This window comes from Achroia grisella, unplaced genomic scaffold (genome assembly GCF_030625045.1).
Source record: "Achroia grisella isolate CSIRO2021 unplaced genomic scaffold, CSIRO_AGI_Agris_v1 utg461, whole genome shotgun sequence".
Taxonomy (NCBI): domain Eukaryota; kingdom Metazoa; phylum Arthropoda; class Insecta; order Lepidoptera; family Pyralidae; genus Achroia; species Achroia grisella.
The window spans coordinates 526,664-549,340 of record NW_026712871.1 but is presented as its reverse complement, the minus strand read 5'-3'; the positions used below and the strand labels follow the sequence as shown (position 1 = coordinate 549,340).

The 22,677-nt window shown below is 35.1% G+C and overlaps 1 protein-coding gene across 1 annotated transcript; it reads left to right on the top strand.

The window, feature by feature from the left end:
• The first annotated feature begins 2,192 nt into the window (after positions 1-2,192).
• On the top strand, positions 2,193-22,223 carry LOC131845362 (lipase member H-A-like). The gene is made up of 8 exons (XM_059194416.1): positions 2,193-2,241; positions 3,707-3,875; positions 17,622-17,770; positions 18,325-18,426; positions 19,105-19,251; positions 19,925-20,123; positions 20,915-21,052; positions 22,146-22,223. The coding sequence occupies exons 1-8, from the start codon at positions 2,193-2,195 to the stop codon at positions 22,201-22,203; spliced, it is 1,011 nt and encodes a 336-aa protein (XP_059050399.1). The 3' UTR covers positions 22,204-22,223.
• The last annotated feature ends 454 nt before the right edge of the window (positions 22,224-22,677 follow it).

Genomic DNA, 22,677 nt, shown 5'->3' with positions numbered 1-22,677 from the left:
TTCATCAGCGGCTAAAATGTCCTACATGAATAAATAATGTTTAGATATGATTTGATTTGATTGAAATAACCTGATGGACCACTTGGTTTGTGGAAACCGTCGGCTACATATAGAATAGCACAACGGACATCACGTTATCATGTGATCATGATACCACTCATGCGTTTTTCTAAGAACTAGGGTCTCGTAAAAACTTGATGTTAATAAGCTGCTAAAATGTTCTACATTAATAAATGTTTGTTAATTTTATTTGAAGGGGACAAGAAGGATAAAAAGGAGTGACAACAAGCAAAAGACATTGCAAGAAGGCTTAAGTCGTAACTCCAAAAACAAGCCATTCTTAATCCTAGGTATTGCAACTGACTGGACTATTTTAGCATTATAAAATCTCAGAGAATGTATATTCTAAGACAACTAAACGGGTAATACTGGAGCTCACTGTACCATAAGAAACAAATATACCTACAGACCATGCTATAAAAACAAATATTATGAAAGAATTAACGAAAAATTGTTCTAAAGTTAATTTATATGCGGTCGAGGTGGGAGCGAGAGGTATGCCAGCGAATCTTTAAATTTCTAAAAGATCTTGGCCTGTCTAGAACTTCAGTAAGTTATATACTAGAACATGTATCTAAAGCAGCACTAGCAGGCTCCAGATTTGGCTAAGCAGGGAGAGACATGAGTGTAGACGAACGCCAAAGAGGCCCCTTAAACCTACACCTGAGTTACAAGTCCCGGAAACTGCTCGTAATTTCCCTCCCTGCCACACGATGGACCCGGCACCCGGCAGGGTGAATCTAAAGATTGTTAAGAAATTCGTCGCTAATGCAATTAAAATTTTGAAGCACAGAAGAAAGAAAATTTGTAGATTTTGATAGTGGCAGTATTCTTAAAATAATATTATTCTTCTGCATACAAAGGTTGCTTGGAAGTGATCGGTTGCAGCGATAAGGCCGCCCTTTGATCTATGTGTGATCTAATATTCATAATTTTCATTTATGTAACGTAATGCTATATAACAATGAAGAGGCTATATATCTAAATAAATCTAATTTAGATATACTTAAATAGATAGGTATATATTTTAGATTATATTGGTGAATGGTATTAATTGAAACAATAATATTATTTCAATAGAGATATCTATCGTGCCCGCCCTTTTTTACAAAGTTCTCGCTACCTAGGCCCGTCAAGAGACAAGAATTGTAGGATATTCTTATGAGTGATGCTTTTTATCTTCTCAACGTAGAGTGTATACTTTCCAAAGGAGATACTTCTCTTATGCATGAGTAGTTGTTGCCCAAAACCTCAAAAGGTGTAGTGGCATTTCCTCTTCTGCTTGCCAGAAAGTTGATGATGAGTATGCATAACATCCGTCTTTATAAGTTGAGCAGAAATAAAAATGTCGAGAAGAAATCTTAATTAAAAATGAAATAACATATATATATATTTTGTTTATGTTTATAATTTTGCATCGCCAACAATTATTCTCTGCACCACCTATGGTTGACTGGTAGAAAATGCCGCATGGTTTTAAGTCCGCCAAATGTACTATACTATATATTATATTGTGTGCATTAAAGTTAAATAAATAAATAAATAAATAAATAACAAAGCAAACAAGTCATGTGTTACGGTTATTTATTATTATTACTTATTGGAAGTGAGAGTAGTACAAATTTTACAAATTAGACCGCTGGTACACTGACGGTTCGTCGTCAGGTTGCGTGACTGCGGCTGATGGACCGCAATTGGCGTATTAGATACCTATTATTATTATTTGTTCGATTTTATTTCAACTGCTAAGCTGCTTTGTGTACTATATTTCGATTGAAGGGTGAGATATAACAGTGAGGAGTGATACAGGAGGCATGATATCACCATCACAACTGTCAGCTAGTTTATAATACCATATAAAAAAATTTAAACATCATGAAAATTAAAACTGTCACACTTGCAATGCCAATTATCATTTTAGCCATCGAACTCAGGTTTACCTACCTCAGGATTAGATATTGAAAAATAACAATGATAAAATCAATATCATATCGTATATATATCTCAATCAAATGTTGGAAAAAACATTGCTATCACCTCATTAGTGACGTGACCTGTAATTCGTTTTAATTAGGCAGTGAAGTACTTAAAACAATTGACATTTTGTGATTTCATTGAATACGAAATCAAACATGGCGGCGATCGGTCTTCTTGTACTTTTGGCGGTAGCAGCAGTTTCAGGTAATTTTTAATAGTAAAACTTTTTTGTTTATAACAATCGTTTGTTAATTAAACTGATAGGTTTTCTATAAATATTATAAAGCAAAGGACGCTACTGTTGGTAGTTTATTTTTCCGTTTACTTTTTAAACGATCAAAAGATTGAAATACTGTTATGGCTGTAAATTCAAGGAAGTTTTACATGTATAACCATGTTATAGCCTAATAAATGATTTTGTGTAATCATGTGTATGAAAATTGCATCATTTGATAGATCATAACGATTATTAATTTTAACGATTTGAGATGACTCTGTTCTGCTCTGTAAACCTACAGAACTGCACATCCTGAGAGTTCGTAGAGCCTGCCGTGCGGTAAATAGGGAAGGCTTACCGTTATATTATAGGTCAATTTTATTTTACTAACAGTGATTAAAAGAATTCGTAACAAACTATCATATGGACCATTCCGTCATGGTTGTCATGATTCAAACTGATTATTATTATAATTATACAACTTTCATCCGATACTACCGTCTGGTGTCAAATAAATTTATAATTTAAGTAAGAAATTTTAAAAGAAATATTTATAATTTTTAATTGGTCATAGTCTACCCCAAAAGGATCTGTATTGAAGATAGACAGAGAATTTATTTTTGTTTCTATGTTTCATGCGCAATTCACCGTCTTTATATTAGAACTTTTGATCGGGTAGCCCGTTAGATTTTTAATTGTTTTTAGCTGCTCTGATAAAACAATCTTTTCTGACTATGAATATGAATTCAAAACTGATTATGTTTAGTTTATTTGATTAAAGAATTTCTGTTACATATAAATAAAGAGAAATATTATTGAATATATTTTTTTACTTTATTATTCGAAATGTATATTTAATAATTTTGTGTGAATAGTGATGAACGTCGTGGATTAGTGGTTTAAAGCCTCAATTTAGAGGAAAGGTCTTGAGTTCAAAAGGGGACATCAATAATATTTATGACTCTGCTGAATTCGAGAGACAGCCTTGTATAATGTCTTTTGTTTGTAGTCACTCTTTTTTATCCTTCTTACCTATTATCTATCTATTTAAATTGGAATATGCCATGTGTTGCGTGTCCATTAGACAAAACTTCTATCTACGATACTTGGGATTTTTAGAATTATCTAAAAGAACCTGGTGTTTTAAGCGTCCATAAGCTACGGTAACTGTTTCCCATCAGACGGGCAGTAAGTTTTATAGTCACGGTCAGGCTATAAAAAAATTATATAGGACAAACTTGCAACTTCGTTAACCCAAAATATAACCTATAATAATTTGTGCTCAGAAACAGTTTGACCGATTTTGGTGCGGTTTTCATAAATGTATAGTGGTGATTTTCACTTAAAATATAATGTTTGTATTATTGATCTCATCCTATTTTGTTTACAAACAAAAAAGATATAAGGTTAAGAATCAGTCTCAGTTGTTTGTATAAAAAACAATATTTCCAGCTTTACCAGCTGACCCAATCATCCGGAAATATGAGGAGACCCGGTACAACTATGTGCGTGGACCGGACGGCACCCCTCACCTGGTAGACTTCTGGATGAAGACGAGTGATCTGAGAGACACTGCCAAATACAACCCTGACAGACAAAACGTGTACCATCTTTTCACCAGGTATGTGTATTACTAGACTCTGATTGGTTTTTTATGTACTTTGAATGGTAAACAACTTGATAGTAGTGGTAACCGTCGTCTAAATACCTACTTTAACAGCATTATGGGCATAAAGTCATCGTGTATATTTTTTTATGTAATTGGAAAAACCTGATGGGAAGTGATAACCGTTCGTCCTCTACATACTTGAACAGCACTACGGACATCACGTTATCACATGGCGGATGTAAACTAGTGATACTTTGCCATTTCAGAGGATCAAAATGACATGGCTCTTATCCTGTAATTTCACTGTCTTATTGCGACCTTTCTGTAGAATAGAGAGAAAAATATTTTTTTCGTTTTCATGTTCAACGTGAGGTTGTTAGTTAAAAACAAATGCAAGAGACGCAGCAATACCTTATTTACATTGTTATAATTATTATTTATTCAGTGAGTCTTAAAAAAACAATGTAAACATTGCTATGACATAACTACGTGTATTCTGCATGGTGAAAGATCATTAGTATAAACTAGACATAAAAATGGACCAAGAATAGATCCTTGAGGAACACCTATTGCTTCAAGTGACCCATTAACCATAGCGCTGCTGTACTTTAACGTTTTATAATGTATCTGATAAATAAGATTTAATGAAGTTTAAAGTGTTCGTATTGATATCGTAAAAAGCAAGGTTTTAAATAATGTGTTGGAAACCAAGGCACTTATCGGAAACCTTGGTGACTTTGTTCATTTCAAATATTAGTATTGTCAATCCTCAAAACTGTTTATACCTAAGATACCTTCTATCTACATTAATTAAAAACACCTGGGCTTGCAATTCTTCTAATGTATTGCTATCTAAACCCCCGTTACGTATTAATCCGCTTAATTATCATTATTACCATTATCATATACATTATAATATAGCGGGGAGTCTATGATAAAATTATAAATAAATCTCCACATGATAATCTCTTAACAACATATCAATTTGCCACCTTATCATTGTGTTATCTCAATAAATCTTTTTGTTATGTTCAAGATAATTCTTTGTTGTTTGCGACGTTTGCATGACATTTACCTTATTAAAGATTTAAAAGACTATTCTCCGTTATAAATAATAAAAATCAAAGATTTTTAAAGAACTCTGCCATTATGTCTCTATAAATTAAGCCAATCACAAATTTTATGATTTTTAATACCCATACCATTTCTTTGTCACTGTTAGTCACATTTGTTTGACTCCCCCCTCCCTAATGTAAATACTTTCTAGTATATTAGAACATTAGTAGTTCAAATTTTATTTTAATACCTCTATATTAAACCTTATACCTACACCCGGGTCTCGAGTTCCGGGAACTGCTCGGAGTTTCCCTCTCTGCCACATGTACGCAGCACCTGCACGGTTAATCCATGGAATGCAAAGAAGTTCGTCTCTCCATAACAGTGATTTGTGCCGCGGCACTTATGTGCCACGAAAATTCTAAAGTCTTTTTCTATAATTATTAACTTTTAATACGTTCCTTAATAAACGGATTTTTGTAGTATATTAAACATTATTTCGCTGATTTAAAAGATTATCATAAACTATTTTACGCAGTGTGTTATACGTATATGAGCTTTTCTTAAGAAACTACGGCATTTGTTTTTTCAAGAATTAAGGTTTCTTAAGGGCTGGCAACGCACACGTGACTCCCCGGTATTTCAGGCGTCCATAGGCTACAATAACCGTTTACCATCAGATGGGCTATATGCTTGTGTGCCACCTACATAGTATATAAAAAATAAGTTAACTTTTTCTTCATGTGCTGCCATCTTTTGAAATCGTTAAGTTTGCGGCAACAAAAAAAAGGTTAAGAGTCCTACTCTACAGTATTGTCATTTCTAATTTCAGAGATAACCCCACTACAAGCCAGCCTCTGCTTGTTGGCAACGAAGGTCTCATTGGCTTGACCAATTATGATGCTTCCCGTAGAACAATCATTCTTCTCCACGGTTGGTTGGATAACGCCGTTGCTGACGTCATTTCTGTTCTCGTGCCAGGTATATTGAGATTTTTTTATTAAACCATAAAGAAAAAAAATAAGTCCCTAATCAATTACACAGCGCCATCTAGTCTCAACTTTGTTTTATGGGTACTAAACTAATAATACAAATAGTTTTTTTTTAATTCATACATAATATACATTGAATACACTCAGACATATATAAGCAATCATACTCATGAATACATATGTTGTACCGGAACCATACATCTAAGTAATAAGGGTGACCTACCACCCTTTTTTTTATATTTTCCTAAATTTTTACCCTTCTAACATCAACCCTCTTTTTTAATAGCGAATTTATTTTATAATCAACGTTTGCCGGGCCCACTAGTAAATTTATAATATTTGAGACAACAAATACGTATAAGTAGTATTTTTGTAATCATGTACAATCTAACTTAAAAAGAAATTCGAACTGACGGAAGGTTGGACGGATTGTAAGTCTGTAATGGATAGGTCCATTACAGACTTTTACAATCCGTGAATAGAGATATTTTGATTTGATAATATGAATTCAACCTATTTTTTTAAGGATAGAGATTTTACGTAAATCATCATTGATAATAAACATTTTATTGCAGCTTTCCTGTTTGTTGAGGATGTTAACATCATCGTGGTCGACTGGAGCGCCGGTGCCGACAGTACCATTTATGTTACGAGCATCAGCAACACTGTAGCATCAGGCAAGTATCATCATCATCATCAGCCTACTGCTGGACATCTCCCAAAACACGAAATTCAACCCTTCTCTTCTAGTTGTTACATTTTATTAACTTATATATCACTGCAGTCCATTGCTGGGTATAGGTCTCTCCCAAGGCACGATCTTCAGCCCTTCTTTTCTAGTTGATACATTTTATTAATTTATATATCACTGCAGTCCATTGCTGGGTATAGGTCTCTCCAAGGCATGATCTTCAACCCTTCTTTTCTAGTTGATACATTTTATTAATTTATATATCACTGCAGTCCATTGCTGGGTATAGGTCTCTCCAAGGCATGATCTTCAACCCTTCTTTTCTAGTTGATACATTTTATTAATTTATATATCACTGCAGTCCATTGCACACACGGCCATGGATAATAGCATAGTCTCTCAAACTAGATTTTGCAAGGCCATATATTAATTTTAGATTACTAACATATGTCTCTTACTAATATTATATATGCAATTGTCTACCTCAACATATAAATAAATAATCGGACAATCACTCCACCTAGCTGTGGAGCATCCTACGCAATTATACTCCTTACCTATTGTATCACGGGCGTCACGTGATAACGTGATGTCCGTAGTGCTGTTCATGTATGTAGGCGACGGAAGTACATAAAATACTCTCCTAGTTTACAAAGGTTACAGGTAGTATTGTTATAATTTCACTTACAATCAGGTGGATTACCGGTCGCCGCTGTAGCCTCTTATGTGACCGTCAGCTTGTTTGTCATTCCAATTGCAAAAGAAATATTAAGTTTAAATGAGTAACTTTCATTTTTTAGATGCTGCGTTAGATTTTACCGCAAAATGTTCCATTGTAGCTCTGCTCTTATTGATCGTAGCGTGATGTTGTATAACCTATGGCCTTTTTCGTTAGGGGTATAAACCGCTAAATGAGATGTCTTTAAGTAAAATGAGGGGTATAATACCGCTCAACATAGTGGGTAGGAACTCTTCTGTCTGAGTGTCTTTAAGTAAAATGAATTTTTAAGATCGGTTCAGGAATCTCAAAGTATCGATGTAAAATATGCATAATCTTTAAGTAATAACAATAGTGGGTAGGAACAGTGTGTTTAAGTGATTAAACCGCTTAGTGGGTAGGAACTCTTCTGTTCTTAAAAATGGCTAGTGATTGAACGAAATTTATTGATAGAGATAGAATAGAAATATTTTTTATTCAAATAAATTAAATACAAAAAAAATTATAATATAAACTTAAGCATTATTTATATTATTTAAAACAGTGGGTAAGACCCAGTTTAAAACGCGAATATTTTATAGCATATGCTCTGTCTGGTGACCTAATTTAGGTCATTTAAAAGACCTCTCTCGAAAAAAATAATTATTCCATATTTACAAAACAAACAAAAAAGTTGAACCTCGACTAACAGACAATTATATTATTAATAGCAACCAAATAAATGTTTTTTCTATTTTCTACTGTGGTCACGATTAAATGATTTGATTTCGATTTAAGAATACTTACCGATACATAAAATAAAGTAGTTATTTTACCTATTTTATGATGTCAATATATAGTAGATAGGTGTCAATATAAGGACTTTAGAATAGTCATATTTTTTATTCATTTCACCCACATGAAATTAATAGCCTATGGATGGTCGATAGAATGGATGTAATGTATGCGTCATATAAATCAAACAATGGATAGAAAATTGTAAATACTTATGTTTATTCTATCCTTTTGTTCTTTTGAAAATAAGACAAATATTTTGTAAAGGATCTTGTATTAGCTCAATATGACAAATTAGTGTTCTGTGTTCTTTTTTTAAAGTTAAGTAAAAGTTTAGTAAAAGTTAGCATCACATTTAAGACAACTATGAGAGAGATAGAAACTCAATTGAATTGCAGTATGTATTTTTTACATATAAATAATTTCCAACACTGTTTATACTGACGTATAAGGTAGAAGTAGTTTTTGCGTGGAAGAGTAACAAACATCCATTCATACTCACAAACTTTCGGCATGCTTTTTCCCCTACCGTCCAGTTCGCATCAATTGAATTACTTTTTTTTTTAAAGCCAGTTTTTCAATATTTATATAGGTCTATGTCTAACATTAAATGAAAATTCCGCCATGCACGCTCGTCATTCAAGTAATCGTTTAGTGAGTAATAGGCCTTGTACACACTTAGATCACAGTTTTGAGAATAAAGTCACCAACTCGAGCATTCTTAATTTCTCCATGTGCAATTTTTATATTCGTTTATCCATATTTAAAATAAGAGAGTTCTATTATTATACAATTATTTTATTATACGTTTTCTATTAATTGTAAAACCTTGATTTTTTTCTAATACTAAAACGATTAAAATTATCCTTAGGCCCACTTACTTTACTGGAACGATTTTTAAAAATATTTGATTATGTTCCAATGTGCTGCTATTGTGAATAAGAAAACGTTACTTTTCTGATCAGTTTCATGGCTAATGTCATGTCATGCGTCCTGTATAAAAGACGCACTAAATAAATTTAGTTATCCAACTACTGACAATAGTGAGCCTTTAGAACCGAACCTCATCTATTGATTTGCCAACGGATTCGCAACCGCAGTATGTTTATAAATTAGTGGCCCGCGTTATGGTAAGTGATTACCGTCGCTTATATACATGAACAGCACTACGGACATCACGTTACATATCATATTGGGAAGTTTCAGAAATGATATGTCGATTATTTACATTCACGCCTAGTCATCTCAGTCGGAACAAAGAGAGCAGTGTTCCCGGCCTCTTTATCTTTCACCAACATGGATCACTATGGTTTTAAATTTGAAATGTAAGTAACAAATCTGTGACTTTATGTATTGAAGTAACAATCATGTGACACCGAGAGGGATTTTCACCACATCGTCGGATGTTTTGATAGTACTTGGCGGTCACCAGGCTGGTATTGTCGGCAGAAATGTTAATGGAGAGATCGCTTACATTACTGGTAAGTGAGACTGAGGTACATACAGACGAGTTTTTACAAAGTTTTATCAAGGAATAATAATAATCTCAGAACAATTTAGAAACAAAAAACAAAAAGGATATTTGACGTTTATAAACCGCTAAAATGTCCTACATGAATAAATGATTTTGGTATTTGAATGACATTTTAATAACTATTTGAATGAACTATTTGAACTATTGAATTTCCAGCACTTTAAATTATTAATTCGACCTAATTTCTCCATAACCAACTATAAAAAAACAGCTAATTTATTTATTATATATTATCAAATCTTATCGCAATCAGTTCAGTATTATAACATCGCCTTACAGTGACGTTGTATCTAATTAGTAATTAATTATTTTTAGTAGATTACTTTCATTCACGTGCTATTAGAGAATTGAAGGCCAAATCTATTTTTAAGACAGCGACAAATTTGCCAGAGGTTTTACATTAAAATTCAAATTCATAATTATTTATTTACGAAGAGATCTAAAATAATTAAGGCAATAATATAGTAACCAAACATTACATAAAATATATAACTTTTTTACATAACTTTATTGTACAACTAAGAACCTAAAATTAAAAAATATATTATTAAAAGGGGTTCCTTTAGGCAAAGTTCCGAAGATACTGGCAGCGTTCCCTCTTTGAATAGCTAGACTAATTCTTTGTCCAAGGTAGCTGCCAGCTCTTCGGTCTTCTGTGATGTCGACTAACCTTTTCGTTATTTCTTTGAAAAGTCTTATAGCGCTAGGACCCCACGGACCAAGGGTCTCCGAATGAGACAAAATCATATTCGGAGCCTAGACCCCTGTATTTACATGCTTTGGCTTTTTCAGCCGCTTCACACGCCGCACCAGCTCTGTTGCTGGTTCCATGTAGATGGGATGCGGCCAGCGTGTCTGAACAGGTTGCATCCCATACCAGCACCCAATTCATTATATCTTTATTCTTTCATATTCATTCCAGGGTGCAGTGTGGAATCAAATGAAGGAAAAAAAAATCTTAAACGCCATCAAAGCGCGTACTATTGAAGAACGCAGGAATGCGCCGTTTGAAATGGACTGGCGATTGATCAGAAAGGGTAAAACGTTTTTTTTTAACTTTAAATTTGATTCAAAATGTCTATATTCATGTAGATCTAGTACAGACTCTTATGATAAGTCAAATCTACCGGCAGCTTGGATTGATTTCGAGATGAGAAGAACTGACAAGAAATTCAGCTCGTATTCTTTTCAAATAAATGTTGTACATGTTTACAATAAGAAAGAAAGAAGAAAGAAAGAAAGAAAAATATTTTATTCAGTGCAATGTAAAAATACAATATAAACAACAAACGAAAAAAAAAGATTGAGCAAATTAAATGTACATATAATTAAACTTAATTTACCATAATTAAAAAATAAACATAAAATAATACATTTCTTTTTAATTCAAATTTGGGAGAGTCGAATGATCACCAGCATATGTTTATAAATTAGTTGCCCGTGTTATGGTAAGTGATTACCGTCGCCTACATACATGAACAGCACTACTGACATCACGTTATCATATTGGGAAGTTTCAGAAATGATACGTCGATGCAGCAGTACTTTTATTTTATTCCGTTTTCAAATTACACTCCACATAAATTGCGTCGCTGTACATTCACATCTGGTCGTCTCAGTCGCCTCGAACAGAGAGAGAGCAGCCCGCTCCCTCCTTGTGGATATGTTATTATGTGGTAGCATATGCTATTGCAGAAGAAGTGAAACTACAGGATATACTAGGAAGGAATAGGCAGGAATTCCAAATTGTCTAATCAGTATTCGTAACCCGAACAGACCAGTACAAGCAGTACCGTTCACCGTTGGCAACATTTATATTCATGATTGTATGGGTCTGGGTGTATCTGTGTATCATCATAATCATCTTTTGAGCCTGTGTCTGTCCACAGTTGAAATAGGCCTTTATTTTATTTATAAATTCTTGTACCGATCTGCTCACCTTGTAGCTAGAGGGCGCTGTTTGAATTGTTTAGTTTATTATTTTATGAATATCATCTTTCACAAAAACTATCCAATGTTTCCATCCACGGTTGTGGATGATGTTTCATTACATAAAAAACACTACTGTACTAGTAAAATACTAATTATAATCTCCTCCGATTCATAAGGGGATCGAGATTACGATGGCATGAGCAGAGGTTCGAACCCCTAGCGGTGCTTTCAGACTAAACTCACATTCGTCAGGGGGAGTTCCCCTTCAGCCGTTCCATTGTGATTCATTGGTTTGGAGTGCCATTTGCACTCGCCCCCTATCGTCCGGTGAAGCTGTAAAGGCCAGCTGCGGCCAACAGTAACAGAGTAGTCCGAAAGAAAACTAAATATAATCCTACTCAATCAATCAATGAACAAATACAAAGATATGAAGCACTACGTAACAATATATATCTATATATCAGATATATTTTTTCATTAATGATTAAAATTATCATTGTTAAAGATTAATAATAGTAATTAGTACCTATATATTGTTTATTTTCATCAATTGTAGCATAGTTCATTAACAATGTCGCGGTATATAGTTGTGTTGGCGCTTCTAGTGGCTGTGGTCTCAGGTTTGGACATTTTTTTTCTTTTTTTAACACAAGACCATTCTCACCATCTAGTCTCAAATTAGGCTTAAGTATTATGAGTATTAAATACTTAAATACATTTCTTGAAAACACCCAGATTAATAGAAATAATCATGAGTATCTATCGTGCGAGGAATGGAAACCGCGGCTCATAGCCTTATTTCCAGGCCATGTGCTAAATTACTCAACCATCGAGACCATTTAATGTTAACTAGTTATAATATAATAAAGTCGACATACCAGAAGATCGAAGAGCTGGCAGACCTTGGACAAAGAATTAGTCTAGCTATTCAAAGAGGGAACGCTGCTAGTATCTTCGGACCCCTTTAGGCAAAGTTCCTCCAAAGTTAATTTAATAATATATTTTAGTTATTATATTATAATTTTTAAGCTTTTTAATTTTAGGTTCTTAGTTGTACAATTAAGTTATGTAAATATTCTAAATATACCTTATAGTTATTGTAAATACAAATTGATATAATAAAAATATTATAGTATAGTTCTATTTATAGACTATAGATTTATAGAATATAGGTAATTGACTTTTAAAAAAATCTACTGTCCAAAAACAGAACTATAGGTACATCTTGGACTTACGTTGTATATATAAAATATCGAAATAAGTGTTGTATTGCGGAAGTCCATGCCTTGTACGATATAGTCACTTCTAATTATACCATATGCTCTATTCTCCCGTACCCGTCAGGCAGGAGTTGGCCTTCAGCCGCTCCATAAGTTCTTCCGCGGGTTTGGAGTGCCATCTGCACTCGCCCCTATCGTCCGGTGAAGCTGTAAAGGCCAGCTGTGACCAACAGATATTATAGTAGGCCGAAAAAAACTATTCTCCCAAATTTGAATTTAAAAATGAATCTGTATTATTATAAACATGTACAACCATATTTGAAAAGAATACGAGCTGAGTTTCATTTCAGTTCTTCTCAGCTCGTAATCATTCCAAACTGATGGTCAAGTCTACCATCAGTTTGGTTCTACCATCATATCTTAAAAGTCTATAATAGACCTACATGAATAAAGATATTTTGAAATTGAATTATGAATAGTCTTTTTTCAGTTCTACTTCTTGTTGTCTAGTACCTATAACAAAAGCTATTATTCTTAGCAGAGTTTTATTTTATTATTATTGTCATTTATCTTTTCTTCACGGGCCTTAGCCAAGTATGGGAGAGGTTGTGCTGTGTGTAGATATTATTGAGAAAGTCAAGAATTTAATATTTTTTTATTATTATTATTAGGTTATTTTATTATTTTAGTGATTTGTTTTCATAAGGATATGCATGTGTAAACGCTTGATATACTTTAAAGAGTTTTCAGCAGAATCGAAATTACGACCCCCTCAGGCTAAATTCAGGTCCTACCGGTGCCCTCACACTATAGTATCATTCCGTAAGGTATGGGTTTAGAAACCAAAATACCATTCTGACCATCTGGATGAATGGTGGTCCTCGATCTTGCGTTTTTCCAAACTTTTTGCCACGTTGTGGAATCACCTTCCAGTAATGATATTTCTGAACCGATACGATATTGGCACCTTTAAGAAAAGAGCTGGTTCCTTCTTAAAAGGCCCGCAACGCTCATGCAATTCCATTGCAGTGCATTGTGGTTATCTGGTTGTTTAGCGAGTAAGAATCTCATACACCCCTTCGCCATCCCTCCGGCAGAAAACTGTCTTTGTGAAGACCAGTACACATGTTATAAAAAGAATATGGCCTTCAGCAGCTCCCTAAGTCCTTCCGCGTATTTGGAGTGCTCTCTGCTCGAGAGCAGATGTGGTAACATGTTAACCTTATCTATATTACCTTATTCTAGTCTTATGTTTATCCTAAGGTTTTTGTATGGTAATGGAATGGTGCCCCAGTCTACGCTAACTATTCACAGTTGCCTGACATGGTACATTGATAGCAATGTGGATCTAATCCCCATTACTAACGACCCCCCCTCCCCTCTATATCGAATCGAAGCGATTACCTCTTACCACCAGTTTCGCCATAAACTTACTTGTTATTGCGACTACATAAAAAATCTATACAACTGTAAACAAGTGGTATATTTAAATTACAATCAATAGTTTCTAAATTTTATTGATAAGTAAATATCAACTAAACAGGAAAGGATTTGCTATAATCTCGTATTTACTTGTTATTATCACAGCCGTATCCTAATCAATCACGATTACATGATAACAATGGTTAATTATTGTAATATTATAAGCTAAAAATCTTTATTTAGATAATTACGCACAAAATCGTCGTAGCTGTTTTGTTTTTTTCGTTTCCGTTATTTCTTTGGGTTGGCAACGAGGATATGACACCCCTGGTGTTTATGGCATCTACAGGCTGTAGTGACCGTTTACAATACTGGCATATGAACAACAAAGATCTGCAGATTTTGCCAGACTGAAAAGAAAACGCCACTACACATCCTATGTGGTTGTAGCCCACTCATGCATAAACGAAATATCTCCTTTGGAAAGTTTACTCTTTCCTGAGATAATAACCATCGCTCGTAAGCGTAAGCATCCTAGGTAGCGAACTTTGAAAAAGGCGAGCACAAAAGATCAATGTAAGTCGCAGTGCTACAGATCCATGCACCTGACAATAGCCCAAACTACCCATTATAATAAAAACCGTTTACAATCAGTTGTCCATATGCTTAATTGCCACCATCGTAGTAGGTATAAGAAAAAGTATAGAAGATATTGCTTTATGACAAATATTATTTGTCAAAAAACAATGACGGCAGTATTCATTTTAGATAAAATATGTTACACATCGTACTAATTTATATACGTGTACATATATGTATAATCCCTGATGTATTGTTATTTTTTTAATGAATGTTACTTGGTTAATAATAATTGGTGCTCCTGCGCTAACTGTTTGCGTGGGGCACCAGTGGAAGATAAGATGAGGTTTGTTAGCCCATTGTGGCAAATTCTGCTTGTAGGGACTGGTCTGCTCTAATCACTATAACTAATTTCCTCTTATTAATTGTTTAACCAGTGGTTGTGTATTAAATATTTTTTTCTATTTGATTATTTAATTGAATTAGTGCTAATCGGTAGTTTGTATTCGCACACTTAAACTTAAATTGTAAATAAGAATAAAATTATTTAAAAGAGCAACACGCAAGTCACTCACGTCACAAGAAAAACGAGCAGGACTCGTTCTTCTTGTGACGAGACAGCTTTCCGAATGAGCGGTAGATTAAAAAAATGTGATGACTATTCAAAAGTGCTTCAATGTAAGTTTATTTGGATAAATGATTTTCTATTCTTCAGCCAAATGCCACAATGGTTTCATGGGAGAACAGCGATCAACTTGACATTGTACATTGCTAGCAATAGGATTAGTACACATTACTAATAATTCTCTACCATGCGATGGATTGTTATAAATTGCTAATATATTCGCCACGATTTGCTAACTGTCTTGACTGCATGCTTACCCGTTTATACGTTTTTCTTATATCACAATGATAGCAAACAAGCATACAGCCCATCTGATGGTAAACGGTTACCGTAGCCTATAGACGCCTGAATCGCCAAGAGTCACGTACGCGCTGCCGATCCTTAGAAAACCTTAATATATACCCTACTTGAAAGCCTATATGCTGTAGTGTCTAGAGAGGTAGTTCCTTCTTCTATCTGACTGTGCGCGGAAGGAAACTGTTCTGAAACCGCATGCATGACCTCTCAGGTTTTTGGGTGTGAGAATAAGTTCAGACAAAAGACAAAAGGTTCTACATATGTTAAGGAATCGTTCATAAAACAGAATTCAAATTCAAAAATCATATCTTCATGTAGGACATTTCAACCTTATGAACATCAAATTTTTTTATCATAATTTTTTTCCTGCAGTCTAAGAAATAACAAATCTTTATGTTTATGTAACATAGATTTATACTATATAGATATTTTTATGAGACGTAATTAATACATGTATTAAATATAGATAATATATCATAATTACAGATAAATAATTCAATGTCAAATTGTTTTGATTTTAGATTGTCTGTTAATTGTAATTATTTATATATATTTACATACATGTAGATAAGATAAATTTTAAAAGACTGTGGTACTATGTACATAATCTATCTATCTATCTAATAATATATTGTACTAGCTGACACTGCAAACGTTGTTTTGCAATATAAAACAAAATTGCAATTAAAAATTAGTAGGGTGAAAATTTTGAGTTGTATGTGTTTTGAATGCCTCTATACAAAAAAAAATTAAAAACAAACAAGGAGTGGACAACCCTTATCACTTTGGGGTATGAAAAATATAAATAGATAGTGGCCGATTCTCAGACCTACTTAATATGCATATAAAATTGCATAAAAATCGGTCAAGCCGTTTCAGAGGAGTATGGTAACAAACATTGTGGTTTGAGAATGTTATATATAAGATATTTCACGACAATTATTGTATAAATAATTTTTTTTTTCGTCTACAGCAAATCCTGCTGCAGACTTCATCAGCAAACTTGGTTCCGATCTTCGCTACCAGCACCTGCCCAATGACATCGGAGGCCTTACCTTAACTGACACCTGGCTAAGCATCGCTGACATCTTCCCAATTTACATTCCTGCAAGGCATAATGAATTCCATCTCTTCACCAGGTACACTACTTTATGTATGATAATGACAATAATAGTTCAGGAAAAATGGCGGTCCTCCATCGTGGATTTTTCTAGAAACTTTTTGCCACGCACAACCATATTGTGGAACCACCTTCTGGCAATGTTATTTCCGAACTGATATGATTTTACTTTCAAGATTATTTAAAAGACCGCCAATGCCCACGAATTCCCCTGCTATTGCGGGTACTCATGGGCGGCGGTAATCACTTACCATCGGGTGAACCACAAACTCGTTGTTCCCCCGTGTTATAAAAAAAGGCGCCATTCTAATGTTGTTGGCCGCAACTGGCCTTTACTTCACTGTACCATTATGTTATCTGTGACTGTACTATAAGGAGTTGTGTGCAGATGGCACTCCAAACCCGCGGAAGGACTTATAGAGCGGCTGAAAGCCAACTCTTTCCTGACGGATACATCTGACGGCACTGCCAAGGTTTCGAACATCGGGTCCGGACAACGATTTCGATTCCGTTTAAATTCTTTTTAAATACATGAAATGGTGCGCCACCTGCACTAAACGCTGGCGGGGCACCAGTGAAGGATGATAAGATGAACATCTGGTTAAGTCAGTTAGACCTTGCTGACAAATTAACCAGTAATGTATCACAATAGTTTCCAATGGGACTACGTGTGGTAAACAAACAAACAGAATTATTAGCAATACCTCAAAGTACATAGTCTAGACTCTGCTGATAGTATGATTGTAACGCTTAAACGCACGCTGCACAGCGCTCATCTTACATTTTACCTTCTTCCAGAGAAAACCCCACAGTCAGCCAACCGCTTGTCATTGGCAACCCCAATCTACTCCAGGGTAGCAACTACAACGCTGCACGCCGCACCGTCATCCTCATCCACGGATATGGTGGATCACCTCTCTCTAACTTCAACCTCGCTCTCATACCTAGTAAGTTGACCACGAATAATTTTTTTTAAATGCCATTAATGGCAGCTCAGCTAACATCTGATGGAAGGCCGTAATCTTTTCATATATACATGAATAGCACCGACATCGCGTTAGCATGTGACGCCCTTGATGCCACCAATGATGACCAAGATGTCATGCCTCTTTTATTTCCTTATATTAATTTTATGTTTTTCTTATTATGGGGTTTGAGCTATTACTCGGCACTTACGAGTACTGCGACCTACAGAGATCTATTGTGCTCGTCCTTTTTTTAGATTCCACTGCCTAGGCCCAAAAGAAACAAGAATTTAAGAAGGATTTTTATTAGGAGCGATGGTTTCTATCTCCCAAGGATAGAGTGTGTACTTTTCGAAGGAGACATTTCGTTTATTTATTCTTTCATGAACGAATTTTTTTGTACAACACGTAATAGAGCTCAATTCCATTCATTCTCTAACAGCTAACCTTACGGTGTAATGAGAAAGCGTTTTTGGGATAATAGCGAGAACTAGGACAAATTTACTAATATGCATAATTTTGTATTTTGTCCCCAGGTTACCTGGCAGCTGCTGATGTGAACGTTGTCGTTGTGGACTGGAGCCGTGGCGCAGAAGCTTCCAGCACTGTTTGGAGCGCAATCTTCAACTTATTGTCCTGTAAGTTTTTTTCTATTACTCTCTAAATTCTTATTAAAAAATAGTTTCTCCCAAATATATTATTAGGTCGTAAATGGCATCTTTTTGTCCGGTAAAAGTGTAAAAGGCACTCGAACCCCATAAGACTTATGGATCTGTTGAATGCCAATACCAATTTGACGGATACGACTTTATTCTGGGGATATCAGTTCTAATGAGTCTAATCAGATTTCGTACGAGTGAAGTACTAGAAGAGCAGCTTCATATATGTTCTGAGTGAGCTTAGCTTAAAATTACTTCCAAATATCTTATTAAGGCGGAAATTTCTGTCTGAAAGATTTAGGCGTATTTTCCTAAACTTATATACTCGTAGTTGCAGATTTTAGAAGTTTTACTCCGCATATTCCGCATCCTCTAGGTCTTTATCTGAGTGAATCGATTTTGTTTTTTTAATATTCATAGAGAATGCACGATACGTGACGCCAATGTAATTTCTCATATTGCAGTTTTTAAGGATTAAGGCATCATGTCCGTATCCTGTTATTTTACTGCCACCAACCGAACTACAGAAACCAAAATACAGCGTCATTTCTATAGAGCGCTATGTATCCAAACCTAACTACAACATAAGACGTAGACTCTGTAGAATCTAAAAATGGCAAATATACCTTTCAGTAATTTTTATACATTTATTTCCAGCCGGCAATGTGAGGGACTTCATTGCATTCATCTATGATAACACCGACCAGCCTTTGTCTACCATTAACTTGGTTGGTGACGGTCTTGGTGCTCTGCAAGCAGGCATCATCGGCAGAAGATTGAGGAGACAGATTGGATATATTACCGGTATGTATACGTATAGTTATTTTACAACACAAGATACAATAACTTATCCTTAACTTGTGAGCCTAACCTTTTAAGCGGTGACACGGATTGGCTGTCCTTTTTATCTTTGTATTTTTTTTCCATTTGGTACTGTTATTGTAACTGATTTTGGTTTTTGTGAGCATTAAATATTGTAATTCATTTTATATATTTGTGTATCCTAGATCTTATTTAATATTTTTTTTGTTTAATTTATATGTATCTGTATATAGTAAGAAACCCGCATCTTTTTTTTTTTTAATGAGTAATGGGGGCTGCCTGGAAACCAGCGCTGTATAGTTGCACCTCATTAAGGTTGTGCTTATATAACAGCTGAGGCAGCTCCTATTGCCAACTTTCTATGTAATTATTTATTGCTTATTGTAAATTGTATTATTTGTGTTATGTTGGCAATAAATCAATTATCTAACTATTTATCTTAAGTTCATACAAACCTGTATCATGTTCATTCGGAATATCGGAGTCAACAGAATATCATCGCTGCAGATTTATCTGTAGCTTTATGCTGAGTTGGTTACCTATTCACCTTTGCGGCAGATAAAGCCTCCTCCATTTCTTTTTTTTGCTCATGTATTTTCTTTACCTCATGTATAATTTTGTAAGTGGTGAATAAAGACTTTATCTATCTATCTAGGTCTGGACCCCACATACTGGAGCGCTGTACAAGAACTGTTGCCGCAACTGAGACGCAACGATGCCCAGTACACCGAAGTCATCCATACCAACGTTGGAAATCTGGGATACATCAAACCCATGGGCCAAGTCGACATCTACCCTAATGGAGGAATTAACATGCCTGGATGTGGTCGAGATGACCTCTGTGATCATGAGAGGTGAGTGCCCTCCTTTTTCTATTGTACTAAATGGAATGACAGCCAATGTGACAGCTTATTTAATGGTGAGCGGAAACCATAAAGTAATTGGTAACCATTAAATAAATGACAAACAAGTTCACCTACCTACTTGAAGGAGAGCAGTAACAGTCACCTATTTACATGAACAGTACTACGAACATCACGTTATCATTGTAAAACCTGTGTTACCACTCCATTCAGGAGGACTATGATATATATCAAATGTATAATATGTATTTATTTACAAAAAAAAATGTATCCATGTATTTATATCAGTTGTCTAGTACCCATGACACAAGCTCTGCTTAGCTTGGGACTAGATGGCGCTGTGTGAATTGTCCTGAGATATTATTATTATGATTATTGTTATAATGAATACAAATGTTAGCGTCGTGCGAGGAATTGAACCCGCGACCGTCGGAAGTGCAAAAAAACTCCGAATTCTCGTATGACAACATTTCTCATATACATTTCCTCTTTTACTTTACATACCATACTAGCTTACCCGCGTAACTTCGTCTGCATGCTTGACATTTTATCATTTATTTTCGCCCAATTTACAGAATATCTTTTTAAATTATAGTTATTCTGATGTATAAGCTATATTACAGTCAATTTTCATCAATATCCGTTCAGTAGTTTTTGCGTGAAAGAGTAACAAATATATACATACACACGTAGAAACTTTCGCGTTCATAATATTAGTAAGAAGTAATATCTGTCTTAAATTTCTGAACTTGAACTTGAAAGTGTATGTTTGTTCATTTCAGAGCATACTTTTACTTGGCTGAAGCTTTGACCAGCGGTGGATTCACCAGCCGCCAGTGCGCCAATTATGAAGAGGCTTTATTGGAGGAATGCACCGGCTCCGCCACCGTGAACTTGGGTGGAGTTGAACCTAAGACAGGGTAAGTAATGACAAACCATCAGAGCTGTTATGACTGGAGTGAGATTGATATGCTATTATTATTAAAAAAAAAAACAAAAAAATAACATGTCCCAAGAGTCGATATGATAAAATATCTATGGTTACCAATTTAATGTCATTAAAATTTAATAAAATCCAAAACTGTTCTCTCACAAACTCTGCGTTCAACTTGTGTCTATATGGACTTATGATATTTCTGTCATTGCTCCCGACGGCTTCATAAGGCCAGCGAACCTCCCTACGGGACCACCAGCTCCCTCCCTCCACGCTATTACAAAAATACCCGACATCGTCCTCGCCGGCGAAGACGACGACCTCAAGCACACCACCCGCAATCAAGCGCAATCAAGCGGACGCTGCACATCGACTCTGCCGGTTACCCCTCCGATCGATCCCCTGTCTAATTCTTACAGGAATGGAAATTACGACGGTCTAAGCCGAGGTTCGAACCCTTAGCAGTGCCCTCAGATTGAAATTGTATCTGTCAAGCAGAAGTTGGCCTTCAGCCGCTCCGTAAGTCCTTCCGCTGGTTTGAAGTGCCATCTGTACTCGGTCCCTTTCTTCCGTTGAAGCTGTAAAGCCCAGCTGCGGTCAACAGCACTAAACTAGTTCAAGAAAAAAGTCCAGGATGATAAGATTACCATAAAATCAGGTCTGAATGAATGGCCTGTCGTCGCCAGAATTTAACTTTCAACTACGATTATTTCCAGTAGAAATCAACCTGACAAAGTATATTCCTAATAAACCACTAGTCCATTAATAATCACCCCTCCCCCTACCCTTATATAAACATTTTTTTTATGCATGATAATGGGATGGTGCATCTGCCTGCGCTAACGGTTTACGCTGGCGGGGCACCAGTGAAGGATGATAAGATGAACATGAGGTCAGGTCAGTTAGCACATCGTGACAAATTCACCAGGAATTTAACTCGATGGTTTCCAGGGGGAACCGCGTGGAGGTCAACCTGATATAGTACATTGTTAGTAATGAGGTCAAGAGTCCACATTACTAACAATCCCCTTCCCCCCCTGTATAAACATTTACTCTATGCTACTTTCTTTTTGTTACAGAGTCACCGGTATCTACTCTGTGCAAACAAACGCCAGTCCACCATTCTCTCAGGGTTGAATAATAGATAATTAAATTTTTCAATAACATCTGTACATAAGTTTATGATGATATTTATTGAGTACCTACTGTTAAATAAAAAAAATTAAGGCACTTATTTTATTTTTATTTTTATTAAGTATCCACTTCATACCTAAAGAAAGAGAGCTAGCTGTAACCGCAACTTCGTCCGCGTGGACTTTAATAAAAAAAGTTAGAGAATTACGAGAACTTACTCCTTATTACATAAAAGTTCCGTCAAAATCGGTTCAGCCAATTCAGAGATTAGACGGAACAAACAGACAGACAGACGAAAATTGTAAAAAAAAAATACTTTAGTGTATGTACCGTATTTATATTCATATGCATGTAGTAAAAAATGGTTATTTCAATCTTACAAACAGACACTCCAATTTTATTTAACTTATTATTTATTTTTTGTTTATTATATTTTTATTCTAATACCCATAAAATAACAGTACCCACTGACCTGCA

What these genes read in the sequence shown, in the direction of transcription:
- LOC131845362 (XM_059194416.1), top strand. Translation starts at nt 2,193, where the DNA reads ATGGCGGCGATCGGTCTTCTTGTACTTTTGGCGGTAGCAGCAGTTTCA. An exon ending in CAACCTCGCTCTCATACCTA is followed by an intron (nt 17,771 to 18,324) that starts GTAAGTTGACCA and finishes TTTTGTCCCCAG; the next exon opens with GTTACCTGGCAGCTGCTGAT. An exon ending in AATCTTCAACTTATTGTCCT is followed by an intron (nt 18,427 to 19,104) that starts GTAAGTTTTTTT and finishes ATTTATTTCCAG; the next exon opens with CCGGCAATGTGAGGGACTTC.